At 44.1% G+C, this 13205-nt stretch overlaps 1 protein-coding gene across 4 annotated transcripts in view; it reads left to right on the top strand.

Moving 5' to 3' along the window:
- The window catches only part of SYTL5 (synaptotagmin like 5), a 193729-nt gene that overhangs the window by 143025 nt on the left and 37499 nt on the right, over nt 1–13205 (top strand). For all 4 annotated transcript variants that reach the window (XM_066599957.1, XM_066599955.1, XM_066599954.1 and 1 more), the window contains exon 12: nt 5009–5089. In XM_066599957.1, the coding sequence (XP_066456054.1) occupies nt 5009–5089 (81 nt within the window). The remainder of the gene's footprint in view (nt 1–5008; nt 5090–13205) is intronic.

Below are 13205 nucleotides of genomic sequence, written 5' to 3'. Positions count from 1 at the left end.
TGAGCTGTAAATATGGCCTAGTTGGTTTGTGCTTGTGATTGATAGGTTTCGCTCTATCAGCTCTAACAACCTGAATTCTCAGAAAACAGCAGATCCTCCTAAATAAACTAAAACACTAGAGCCTCCACATTATTCTGTAATAATAGACTGTGTTAAATTATATAGGCAAAAGAAAAAACTACTGAAGCACTTAGAATCATAGAATGGTAGAGTTGGAAGGGACCTCCAGGGTCATCAGGTCCAACCCCCTGCTCAGTGCAGGATCACTAAATCATCCCAGACAGATATTTGTCCAGCCTTTGTTTGAACACTTCCATTGAAGGGGAACTCACCACCTCCTGTGGTAACCTGTTCCACTCATTGATCACCCTCACTGTCAAAAAGTGTTTTCTAATATCTAATTTGTGTCTCCTCCCTTTCGGTTTCATCCCATTGCTTCTAGTCTTTTCTTGTGGAAATGAGAATAGGACTGATCCCTTGGCACTGTGACAGCCCTTCAGATATTTGTAGACAGCTATTAAGTCTCCTCTCAGCCTTTTTTTGCAAGCTAAACATTCCCAGATCCTTTAACTGTTCCTCATAGGACATGATTTGCAGACCGCTCACCATCTTGGTAACTCTTCTCTGAACTTGCTCCAGTTTGTCTATGTCTTTGTTAAAGTGGGGTGCCCAGAACTTGACACAGTATTACAGATGAGGTCTAACTAAGAAAGAGTAGAGGGGGATAATTACCTCACGTGATGTAGATTCTATGCTTCTCTTAATACATCCCAGAATTGTGCTTGCCTTTTTGGCTGCTGCATCACATTGTTGACTCATGTTCAGTCTATGATCTAATAGTATACCCAAGTCTTTTTCCCATGTGCTGCTGCTTAGCCCAATTACTCCCATTCTGTATGTGCTTTCTACATTTCCTCAAACAGATCAAACACTTTATTAATTAACCCTCTTAATTAATTAACCCTTCTAAACACAGGACAAACAGGGGTGAAAGCCTTCCTTTATGTGTGCTGTACAAAAAAAACCCTGTTTTTACAATGACACAATTGCCAAAAAAATGAAAATCATAATTTTTTCCTTTTGCTTTGCTAAGATTCATTCAAAAACTGTGGGGTCAAAATACGCAGTACACCCCTAGATTAATTTATTAAGGGGTCTAGTTTTCAAAATGGGGTCATTTGTGGCCTTCTGCCTTGTTTTGGCCGCTTAAGGGCTCTACAAGTGTGCAATGTGGCCTAAAACACCTTCAAGCAAAATGTCTGTTCTGAAAACCACTGGCTTCTCCTTTTGGTTTGGGCCCCGTTGTGCATACAGACATAAGATTAGGGCCACAATTCGTATGTTTCTGAACACAGGACAAACAGGGGTATCTATTTTAGGGTGTACATCCACATTATCATGTGCACAATAGAAAAACATATGTCTTTTAAAGTTCATTTTTGCAAAAATATGAAATTTTATTTTTTCCCCTCTAAATTGCCTTAACTCCTGAAAAAAAAACTGTGGGGTCAAAATACTCCTCACACCCCTCAGTGAATATATTAAGGGGTTTTGTTTTTAAAACTTGGGCATTTGTGGGGGTATCTATCATTCTGACACATATGAGCCTTTGCAATCTTGGCTTGTTATAATTATTACTATCACAATCATGAGATATAATTGCAAAATCATCCCAGTGATTCACCACATGCTTCAATATCTCCTCCTCTCTGGCCATTACTTTAAAAATTCTCAATATTATTTTTGCACCTGCAGTACCATAAGTTTTACAGAAGCAGTGTTTGTATTTTGCAGGTACGACTCCACATTAAAGTAGAGCCATTCAGAGATACAATAAGGGGCCCCTTGCCTTAGAATTAGAGCTCTGAAATAATATTGCTCTGAACAGAATGAGGCCTTAGTAATTGAGAAATGTTTAAAACAACAGTACCAATTATGACCAATGGAACAGATTGTTTTGCTCCATAAACATAGCGATACACATTAATGACTGTCTTTTATGGTTAGATTGTTAACTTTCATTGCTGTGTCTTTGACCAGTTTAACACGTTTTCAGTTGTAAGCACACCGCATTAAAACAGAAGGTTTTCACTGTGTACTATAATGTGGCTGCATCACACCAAAAGCAAAGTCAATTCTATTAGCCCTCTGTGATCTTATATTAGGTGAAGTCTAGTTGATTACAACAGGCAGTGCCCTGGTTCACTCAAGATAAAGCAAAGCCAAATGTTCACACTATTGATTAGCATTAGCGGAGCTGCAGGATACAGCTTCCCTTATTAGACTCCACAGTCTGCTAGTGTTGAGGAAACTGTGATATTCACTGTTAACAAATTAGCAGAAATGAGAGCCAAGAACTGGAAAAACTAATACCGTCTCCTTAGTTGACTCTAATGTGTGTTCTGCTCAGATAAGAACTCAAAGAAATGAAATATAACATGCCAAATGTTAATCCACTTGATGGCATATATGAACTTTCCTTAGGGTGAATACCCACTTGTGTTTTTCTTGCGCAGTTTTTTTCACGCGATATCACTGTGTTTTTTTTTCACGCAGTTGTCAATGGGACTTTCTATTGTTAAAAACGCATCGCACAAAAATTGCAAAGCACCAACTTGTGATGCGTTTTTAACATTAGAAAGTCCCATTGACAATCGTATTTAAAAAAAACGCAGCGATATCGAAAAAATGCAAGTGGGTGGGAGCCCTAAGGGCTCATGTCAACGGGCAAAATAAGAATTAAAATCCGCAGCGGATTTTAACTCTTCTCCTGCCCGCGGATCCGCATCCCATAGGGATGCATTGACCACCCGCGGGTAGATAAATACCCGCGGATCGTCAATAAAAGTGATTTAAAAAAAAATGGAGCATGAAAAAATCCGGACCATGCTCCATTTTCATGCGGGTCTCCCGCGGGGACGGCTCCCGCGGGCTTCTATTGAAGCCTATGGAAGCCGTCCGGATCCGCGGGACACAAAAATCTGATTTTACTCACACGCTCTGGTTCTTCTCTTCGCCGCGGCGCCATCTTCTCTCAGTCGCGGCGGGATCATTTTGCTTCGGCCCGGCGCATGCGCGGGGCACATCACCGACGTCATCATGCACATCCGCCGAGCCGAAGAAAGAAGATCCGGCCGCGACGAGAGAAGATGACGCGGCAGCGAAGGAAGTATCCGGAGCGTGTGAGAGGTAAGTTAATTCTGATTTATTCCTATTTTCAGCCCTCATGTCCGCGGGGCAGGAGGGACCCGCTGCAGATTCTCCATGGAGAATCTGCAGCGGATCTGATTTTCCCCGTGGACATGAGGCCTAAGACTTGTTTGTGAAATACATTTTTAAGCAAGCTAGAAAAAATCTGTCTCATATCATTAAATGCTCCATTTACTAGATGCTGTAAGTTTCATTTTCTGCACTATTCAGATTTTACTAAAATGGGTTCTTTGGCTTGAAAAACACATTGTCATGTCCAACCTGGACGTGCTGGATCCAAAAACCTGAAAACCTGAACAAACAACGAAAGTGCACACAAAACAGTAGTAAATGATAAACAAAATAGAGAGCGGGGAAACACTATACCTATAAACCTTTTATAGGGACCTGCCTATATGCAGATAACCCGCGGTACTTAGGCCACTAGCAGACCCTATGTGGGAGAGTAGGAGAGTAGAAAACCACTGAGAACTAAATATTAACAATAGTAACTTCAGTATTTAGTTTGGTGAAGAATCAGGAAAACAGCTCCAAACTTTGACCTCCACCGCAGTCAGAGGGAGACTGAATTAAACAGCAATGAGCTAAGCGTAAAGTCAGGTTAAATAGTCTTCCTAAATTACCCACAGGTGAAACCAAGCAAGTCTCACCTAAAACCATTCCCATTAGATCCAGAAGATGACGAGAACCAAATACAAGACTTGAACCAAATTACTAAAAAGGAACAGATCCCATAACCGCCACAACACACATATTGATATACTCTTTTAGGGAATTTTAAGTTAATAAGAGGTCCCCCGCTTTTCAGGCTTAGTATAATTACAAAAAAGTGTTGCTTTTTTTTTTTTGAGGACCTAACTAGTCCATGTATTACATGGGCAGCCAGTGATTTCACTGAGAATCATGTAAGGCTTCTGTCACACCACAATTTACCCTGCAGAGCCATTGTTTTTCTATCCAGCTAAAAAGACTGACAAAGACAGAAACCATGTAAAACAGAGACCAAAAAGGTTTCTGTTTCATAAATTAACACTATGGTTCTATCACAGTTCTGTCCAGCTTTTGTCCCTATACAGTCCCCTGTAAAGAAGTTGGAAACCCAATATACACCTTGTACTGGGGGTAATATTGTGGTATGAAAGAAGCCTACTCAATTCTCCCTTCAATTTCAATTGCCTCCCCAAGGGAGTTAAAAATTTGCTGTTGGGTTTTCCACAGATTACAGCACTAAAAGGTCTAGCAGTAATTCCTGTAGTCAGCATATCATCAGGTAACTTGTCTAACAAAAAGGATTGTTGCTTTCTATTAAACTCAGCTCACACTTCTATAAGCCTGGCTCAGCCAATCAGAGCTGGCGCTCGATGAACCAATCACAGCCATTCAGTGATGTCATTCACTGAATGGCTATGAATGATCAAGCGCTTACTCTCATTGGTGCTTGTAATCCAATCAGAGCACTTGCTTGCTGGAGGTGGGGTATTCAAAGCCCCGTTACCAGGAAAGGAATGTTGTCAGTGCGGAGAACACGACAGTGTAGCTAGGGCTTATTTTGAGGGAGGTCTTATATTTCAACCCACCCTCCTCCCTTAGACATAAGGGTTGCATATGTAGGAGCATATGTTTGACGGTACTGTATGTGAAGCAGAGCCTAAATACAGTATGAACAGAGCATTATGTTGCTTGTTCACCTTAAATTCATTTCAGCTTTAAAGAAAATCTGTCACATAAGAAGATGATTTCTGGTCAAATGGTTTACTGTGCATAATGAAAGGCTATATGATGGTTATCCTTTTTGCAGGAATGTTTAAATGAAAATGAAGAAGATTTTGCTGAACATTTGGGACATCAGCCAGCCAGTTTACGGGGTGGTTATTCCATTGTAAGTAAAGGACTTTTTGTTTATTTGCTGCTCGTCTTTACTTTGGGGATCTACTGTACAAGTTTTAGTTTTCTGACAGATTAGTTTATAACTAGTGATGAGCGAGCATACTCGCTAAGGGCAATTGCTTGAGCGAGCATTGCCCTTAGCGAGTACCTGCCCGCTCGAGAGAAAAGGTTCTGCTGCCGGCGCGCGTGACAGGTGAGTTGCGGCAGAGAGCGAGGGGGGGGGGAGAGGGAGAGGGAGATCTCCCCTCCGTTCCTCCCCGCTCTCCCCCGGCGCTCCCTGCCCGCCGCTGGCAGCCGAACCTTTTCTCTCGAGCAGGCAGGTACTCGCTAAGGACAATACTCGCTCGAGCAATTGCCCTTAGCGAGTATGCTCGCTCATCACTATTTATAACCATTGAACAAAAGTGTGAATTTTATCTGCCATGTCTTCAACGGCTGATCATGTCCATGACACATTAACCCCTTAGTGACCAAGCCTGTTTGCGTCTTAAAGGGGTTGTCTCGCGAAATCAAGTGGGGTTATACACTTCTGTATGGCCATATTAATGCACTTTGTAATATACATCGTGCATTAAATATGAGCCATACAGAAGTTATTCACTTACCTGCTCTGTTGCTAGCGTCCTCGTCGCCATGGTTCCGTCTTATTTCGGGGTCTTCTTGCTTTTTTAGACGCGCTTGCGCAGATGGGTTTTCTCCCTTCGGCTCTGCTCGGCAGCATCGGCGTTTTGGCTCCGCCCCCTTGTACACGTCATCGCGTAGCTCCGCCCCATGACGTGTGCCGGTTCCAGCCTCCTGGAAAAAAAGCAAGAAGACCCCGAAATTAGACGGAACCATGGCGACGAGGACGCTAGCAACAGAGCAGGTAAGTGAATAACTTCTGTATGGCTCATATTTAATGCACGATGTATATTACAAAGTGCATTAATATGGCCATACAGAAGTGTATAACCCCACTTGATTTCGCGAGACAACCCCTTTAATGACCAGGCCAAATTTTGCAAATCTGACACGTGTCACTTTAGCATTGAAAAACACCAGAAAGATTTTGCATATCCAAGCGATTCTGACATTGTTTTTTCGCCACATGTTGTACTTCATTTAGGTGGAAAAAAAGACTGATAGAGTTTGTGTTTATTTATTAAAAGCGCCAAAAATGTGAAAATTTTGAAAAAATCGTCATTTTTTCACATTTCCAACTGCAATATCTCAAATATGTGCAAACATAATATAAAAATGTTTGCTAAGATTTATATTTCCATCCGTTTACTTTATTTTGGGCGTACATTGGAAAAACTTTTGTTTTTTTTAACCATTTAGGAGACGTACAAATGTAACATTACTTTTCAGCATTTTGAGGAACACTTTGTTTTCCTACACCAATCCAAGATTGGAAAGGCTCATAGGAGTCAAAATGATAGATACCCCCACAAGTAACCACATTTTAAAAACTACACCCTTTAACGTATTCACTGAGGGGTGTCATGAGTATTTTAACCCCACAGTTTTTTTTCAGGAGTCAATGCAATTTAGAAGAGAAAAACTAAAATTTCATATTTTTGCAAATATGTCATTTTAAAGACAGGACTTTTTTCTATAGTACACATGAAAATTAGGATTTGCACCCCAGAATGGATACCCCTGTTTGTCCCGTGCTCAGAAACATACCCATTGTGGCCCTAATCTTACGTCTGGATGCACAATGGGGCCCAAAATGAAAGGAGCAACCGGTGGCTTTCGGAACAGAAATTTTGCTTGAAGGAGATTTAGGCCCTATTGCACACTTGTAGAGCCATTGAGTGACCAAAACGATGGAGAACGCCCACAAGTGACCCCATTTTGAAAAGTAGACCCCTTAACGAATTTATCTAGGGGTACGATTACTTTTTTGACTTCACAGTTTTTGAATGAATCTAAGCCAAGCCGAAGGAAAAAAATTACGATTTTCATTTTTTTGGTAATTCTGTCATTTTAAAAGCAGTTTTTTTGTACAGCACATATATGAATGAAGACTTGCACCCCAAAATGGATACCCCTGTTTCTCCCGTGCTCAGAAACATACCCATTGTGGCCCTAATCATATGTCTGGATGCACAATGGGGCCCAAAATGAAAGGAGCAATCGGTGGCTTTCGGAACAGAAATTTTGCTTGAAGGAGATTTAGTCCCCATTGCCCACTTGTAGAGCCCTTGAGTGACCAAAACGATGGAGAACGCCCACAAGTGACCCCATTTTGAAAAGTAGACCCCTTAACGAATTTATCTAGGGGTACGATGACTTTTTTGACTTCACAGTTTTTGAATGAATCTAAGCCAAGCCGAAGGAAAAAAAATACGATTTTCATTTTTTTGGTAATTCTGTCATTTCAAAAGCAGTTTTTTTTGTACCGCACATATATGAATGAAGACTTGCACCCCAAAATGGATACCCCTGTTTGTCCTGTGCTCAGAAACATACCCATTGTGGCCCTAGTATTACGTCTATATGCACAATGGGGCCCAAAATGAAAGGAGCAACCGGTGGCTTTCGGAACAGAAATTTTGCTTGAAGGAGATTTAGTCCTCATTGCCCAATTGTAGAGCCATTGAGTGACCAAAACGATGGAGAACCCCCACAAGTGACCCCATTTTGAAAAGTAGACCCCCTAACGAATTTATCTAGGTGTATGATGACTTTTTTCGCTTCACAGTTTTTGAATGAATCTAAGCCAAGCAGAAGGAAAAAAATTATGATTTTCATTTTTTTGGCAATTGTGTCAATTTAAAAACTGGTTTTTTTGGACAGTGTACATAGGAATGAAGACGTTCACCCCAAAATGGATACCCCCGTTTGTCCCGTGTTCAGAAACATACCCATTGTGGCCCTAATCTACTTAAAGGAAACATAGCTAGGCCTATAATGGAAGGAGCACCCATTGGATTTCAGGGTACAACGGAATACATTCCAGTCCCCATTGCCCACTTGTAGAGCCATTGAGCGGCCAAAACGATAGAGAACCCCCACAAATGACCCCATTTTGAAAACTAGACCCTTTAACAAATTCATCTAGGGGTGTACTGCGTATTTTGACCCCAAAGTATTTGAATGAATCTAAGCAAAGCAAAAGGAAAAAATTACAATTTTCATTTGTTTGGCAATTTTGTCAATTTAAAAACTGTTTGTTTTTTTACAGTGTACATAGGAATGAAGGCTTTCACCCCAAAATGGATACCCCCGTTTGTCCCGTGTTCAGAAACATACCCATTGTGGCCCTAATCTACTTACAGGACACATGGCTAGGCCTATAATGGAGGAAATGCCCGCTGGATTTCTGGGCAGAACTGAATAAATTCCAGGCCCCATTGCCCACTTATACAGAAAAAAATTGACTTCCTAAAAATAATCCCCCCGCCATCCCCATTTTTTTGGCATTCCCTAAATATTAGATAAAGGTAATAATATAAACCGCGTTTTATGTCCGAAGACAGGGGTAATTACGGAGGCTGCTTAGGATGGGCACATGGAGCAAGAAAACCGGGTATCCCCCCCCCCTCTCATGTATTTTGGGGGGTATTTCGTAACCTCAGCAGCAGCTATGGGGTGTAAAAAGTGGCGCTCTGTGAGGCTTTGTAATTTTGCTGCGGTGCGGTGGTCTCACAGAGAAGGCGCTCAACAAGCTGCTCCTGGAACTACAGGAAGGCGAGCGTTTCCGGGGCTTCTTGTAAATTACGGATTACAGGTAGCGGTCTGAATAACGCCGGGCTCACGCAGACGTATGTGGAATCTGCTTGCGGAGGCCCGCAGCGGATTCCAGCTGTGAGCCCGGCTGTGACCCTGCGTACAGCCGGGTAATGTACTGCGCATAACTGCGTACTCACACAGGCGGTTTTTTGTTTATATTTCCCGTGCCGTCGCTTAGAGATGACCCGGGTACCCGCAGCCCGTACACAATGTGTTTGTATATGGGCTGCGGGTATATCCGCGGTCATAGAGCACAATGGGCTCTAGGTCGCGGATATCCGCGGTAAAATATAGCATGCCGTGTTCTGTTTCTGCGAGTGGATTCCGTAATTCCGACCCGCTAATTGGGGGGAATTGTGTAATCCAATGCATGCGATTGATCCGTGGATTACCGCTGATCAAGCGCATGCAGAACCCGTAATTCCTCTCCTGTCATGTGTGACCGGCCTAATGTTATATCGCTACTTTATCACGTGACCGGGGACCGCACAACGAGGCCTCCAGTCACTGCTCCAAGCACTCAGCGACCGTTGGTCGCTGGGAGCAAGGAGATTTAAAATTTCCTGGGCTCCCCGGCTCCTGCAAATGTGTCCGGCATTTCGCCGGCGGGTGCATGCGCAGCAGCCGGAAGGGTCCATGGAGGATAATCGCATCTGGATTCAAATGCGGAAGCCTCCGAGAAGATGTTTCATCTTCCCCCACTGATCGCATCGGGGAGGGGAGATGAAACTGCCACTTTTTAAAGAACTTTTACGTGATCGCCATTATGCATTGGATAACGGCGATCACGTGACCAGTAACCACATACCGCGGCTCCCCGTGACATCTCCAGGCTCTTGGCTACCTTTGGTAGCCAGCAGCAGGGAGATTTTACATTTCTTGGGCAATCTTTCACTTTTGCGCATGCGTCCGCCATCATGCTGACGGGCGCATGCGCCGAAGCTGGGGTAAGGTCCACGGATCAACATCCCACCAAGGAACAAATCCGGGACCTTGGGTACGTAATTTCATCCCCCCTTACGGATACGATCCGTAAGGGGAGATGAAACTTTAACTTTTTAAACTTTTAACTTTTTTTTTTTTTTTTGACTTTTTAACTTTATATGATCACCGTTATCTGATGGATAACGGTGATCATATGACTGGAAACCGCATACAGCGGTCCCCAGTCATATCTCTCTGCACTCGGCTATCTGTGACAGCCGGGTGCAGGGAGATTTTGAATTTGCCGGGCTCGCCGGCTTCTGCGCATGCGCGCCACATCGGCACATCGCAGAAGCCAGCGGGGGGTCCCGACACCGGCCAGAGGACATCGGCGACCTGAGGTGAGTATTTTCACCTCCCCTCATAAATTCCGATCCATGAAGGGAGGTGAAACTTTTCTTTTTTCACACTTTTTTGCACTTTTCCGCGATCGCCATTATCCATTGTATAACGGCAATCGCGGTACCGGGGACCGCTCACCGCGGTCCCCGCTGACATCTCCTGCCTCCCGGCTACCTACAGGAGCCGGGAGCCAGGAGATTTTAAATTTCCCGCGCCGCCGGGCCTTCTGCGCATGCGGCTGACGTAATGCCGCCTGGCGCGCATGCACAGAAGGACGGCTACGGGGCCCGAAGCATCGGGACAGCGGGGAGCCGTGCCGTGGACCTCGGTGAGTAATTTCAGCTGCTATTTACTTTTTTGCGATCGGCGCTATCCATTGCATAGCGTCGATCGCAATGCCGGGGGGGGGGTCTGAACAGCCCGGGATGACAGCTCCATGCTGTCGGCAACCTGCGGACACCGACAGCATGGAGCTGTCACGTCCACAGCCCGAGGGGCATTATTCTCTGCAGGACACATGTTTTACGTCCTCAGAGAATAAAGCCCACTTCGGGAGGACGTAAAAACACTATGGGCTGGTCGTTAAGGGGTTAACAGCAATCTTATACAACTAATGTGAAAGGCTTACCAATTCTCGTTTGAACGAGCCAATGATGTATCTGCCTGTCTAAACAGGCAGAGCGAACAAGTTAGCGATGACGTCACCTGCTTATTTGCTCTTTCAAATGAAATGACCCGGGTATTGTAGAGTCACATCCACTGTGACCTGACCTCCTTGCTACTTTATTCCTCCAATGATACACTGAGACCATCGTATATTAGTTGGATATTTTGGCCACATCAGCCATCTTATTTAGCAAAATAACAATACATATTAACTCGTTTTAGAATACGGAAAAGAGGTCCGAGGAGCCACAATAAAAAGGTCTGGTGTTCCACACATAAAACTGAACCTTGCTTCCAACCATACACCAGGCTCGGAGACACCACTAGTTCCTCCACTGCGGGGCCTAAAATGTAAAAAAATGACCAGGCCACCCGGGATCCCTTCCCTGGCCTTACCCAATGCACCACCTCCAATCACGATGAACCAAAAGGGGGAGAAGTCTTAAAGGTGAGGACATACCCACCAACTCCCTCCACCCAATATAAAAAACCCGGCTCCAAGGACCCCCACATCTGCCACAGTCTGCCACGACAGGACATACCAAATACTCATATTACTTGAACTCCTTGAAACTCATGGAATGACTTCCCATGTTAAAATCGCATCGCACAAAAATCGCGAAAGCCCAAACTTGCGATTTTTGTGCGATGCCATTTTAACATTAGAAAGTCCCATTGAAAAAAACGTAGTGATATCGCAGCATTAAAACAAACGCTAGTAGGTAAAAGTCCTAAAAGGGTTTTGTGATCATAGCAGTAAGGGTGAAGTCACACGAACGTATATCGGCTCGGTTTTTACGCTGAGCCGATATACGTTGTCCTCGTGTGCAGGGGGGGGAGGATGGAAGAGCCAGGAGCAGGAACTGAGCTCCCGCCCCCCTCTCTGCTTCCTCTCCGCCCCTCTGCACTATTTGCAATGGGGAGAGGTGGGATGGGGGCGGGGCTAATTCTCAGAACTTAGCCCCGCCCCCGCCCCGCCTCTTCCCATTGTAAATAGTGCAGAGGGGCGGAGAGGGGGACAGGAGCTCAGTTCCTTCTCCTGGCTCTTCCATCCTCCCCCCCCCCTGCACACGAGGACAACGTATGTCGGCTTGGCGTAAAAACCGAGCCTATATACGTTCGTGTGACTTCACCCTAAGTCTGTATATGCGAAAAATGTGAAACTAGCACATTTTGTAAACGTGTCTTAAAAATTCTGCTTTGTACTTAATAATTCTGCTGTGTTCTTATGCTGTTACTAGCAGGCTGTCTTTAAAAGTGGATGTGATACATTTCATTATATCATCATGTTCACTTGAGAAGACAAGGGCATGGAGGCATCAAATGATGCAGAATAATGTAAAGTATTGCAAAGTTAGTTTGTTATTTACACTATGCACCCATGCAAATCTATTAGAATAATCAGAAAAAGCACTCTGAAGAACTGCAATTTTTAAGCCATTCAGTCCAGGAATTCCATCAATTTTTAGACTTGCTTAAAGCACTTTTACGGCAAAATAACATGCAATAAGCAGTGATGTGGCGATCGTGTATCATTCGCTGGGCAGGCATTTATACTGAACCATAATTAGGCAATTTGGATTGTTCATTGCATCATAACCACGTCTCTAGCCACCCCTTCTGCCAAAGCCTTACAATGCCTGTTTATATCTAGCAATGCAGCGGCAGACGAATGATGATTTTCAGGTCTGCGTGAAAAAGCTGATAATCTAATGATTTATAACTAAAGGTCTTTTTATACGGGACGAATGTCGGGCAAATAATGCCCAACACTTGTCTCTGTGTTTCCTCGCTCCTGTGCTCCTGCATGGGAGCCAGCAGGGCTGGCTCACACACGGAGATTTCTCTCCTCTCACTCCCCCCGCCCCTCTCCATTGAGATAACACAGCAGCGATGATTGTCATCGCTGATCTTTTGTGCTGCATAAAAGATGAGTGATGAAGCTCATCGCTCAACGTGCAGTATAAACAGCCGCCGTTCAGTAGCGAACACCGCTGTGTTATCTCAATGGAGAGGGGCGGGGGAGCGAGAGGAGAGAAATCTCCTGCACTGCCCCGTCCCCCTGCTGGCGGCTCCATGTGCGAGCCAGCCCTGCTGGCTCCCATGCAGGAGCACAGGAGCGAGGAAACACAGAGACGAGTGTCCGGCATTGTTTGCCTAACATTCGTCCTCTGTAAATGGGCCTTTATCGTTCATTTGCTGCATGCACTGACACAACAATTACCATGCACACCACTCGATTTAACAATTATTTGCACGATAATTGCTGGGTGTAAAAAGGCCTTTACTTCTTTCATTGCAAAGTATCTCATTAACTATACAGTTAAACCATTTATAATACTTGATGTCAATTTCAGATGACCGTATTTGCATGCGTAAAATATTTGTTCACAGTG

This window comes from Eleutherodactylus coqui, chromosome 4 (genome assembly GCF_035609145.1).
Source record: "Eleutherodactylus coqui strain aEleCoq1 chromosome 4, aEleCoq1.hap1, whole genome shotgun sequence".
Classification (NCBI taxonomy): domain Eukaryota; kingdom Metazoa; phylum Chordata; class Amphibia; order Anura; family Eleutherodactylidae; genus Eleutherodactylus; species Eleutherodactylus coqui.
Note: the sequence above shows the minus strand (reverse complement) of the source record. Positions and strands in the feature narration are given on the sequence as shown.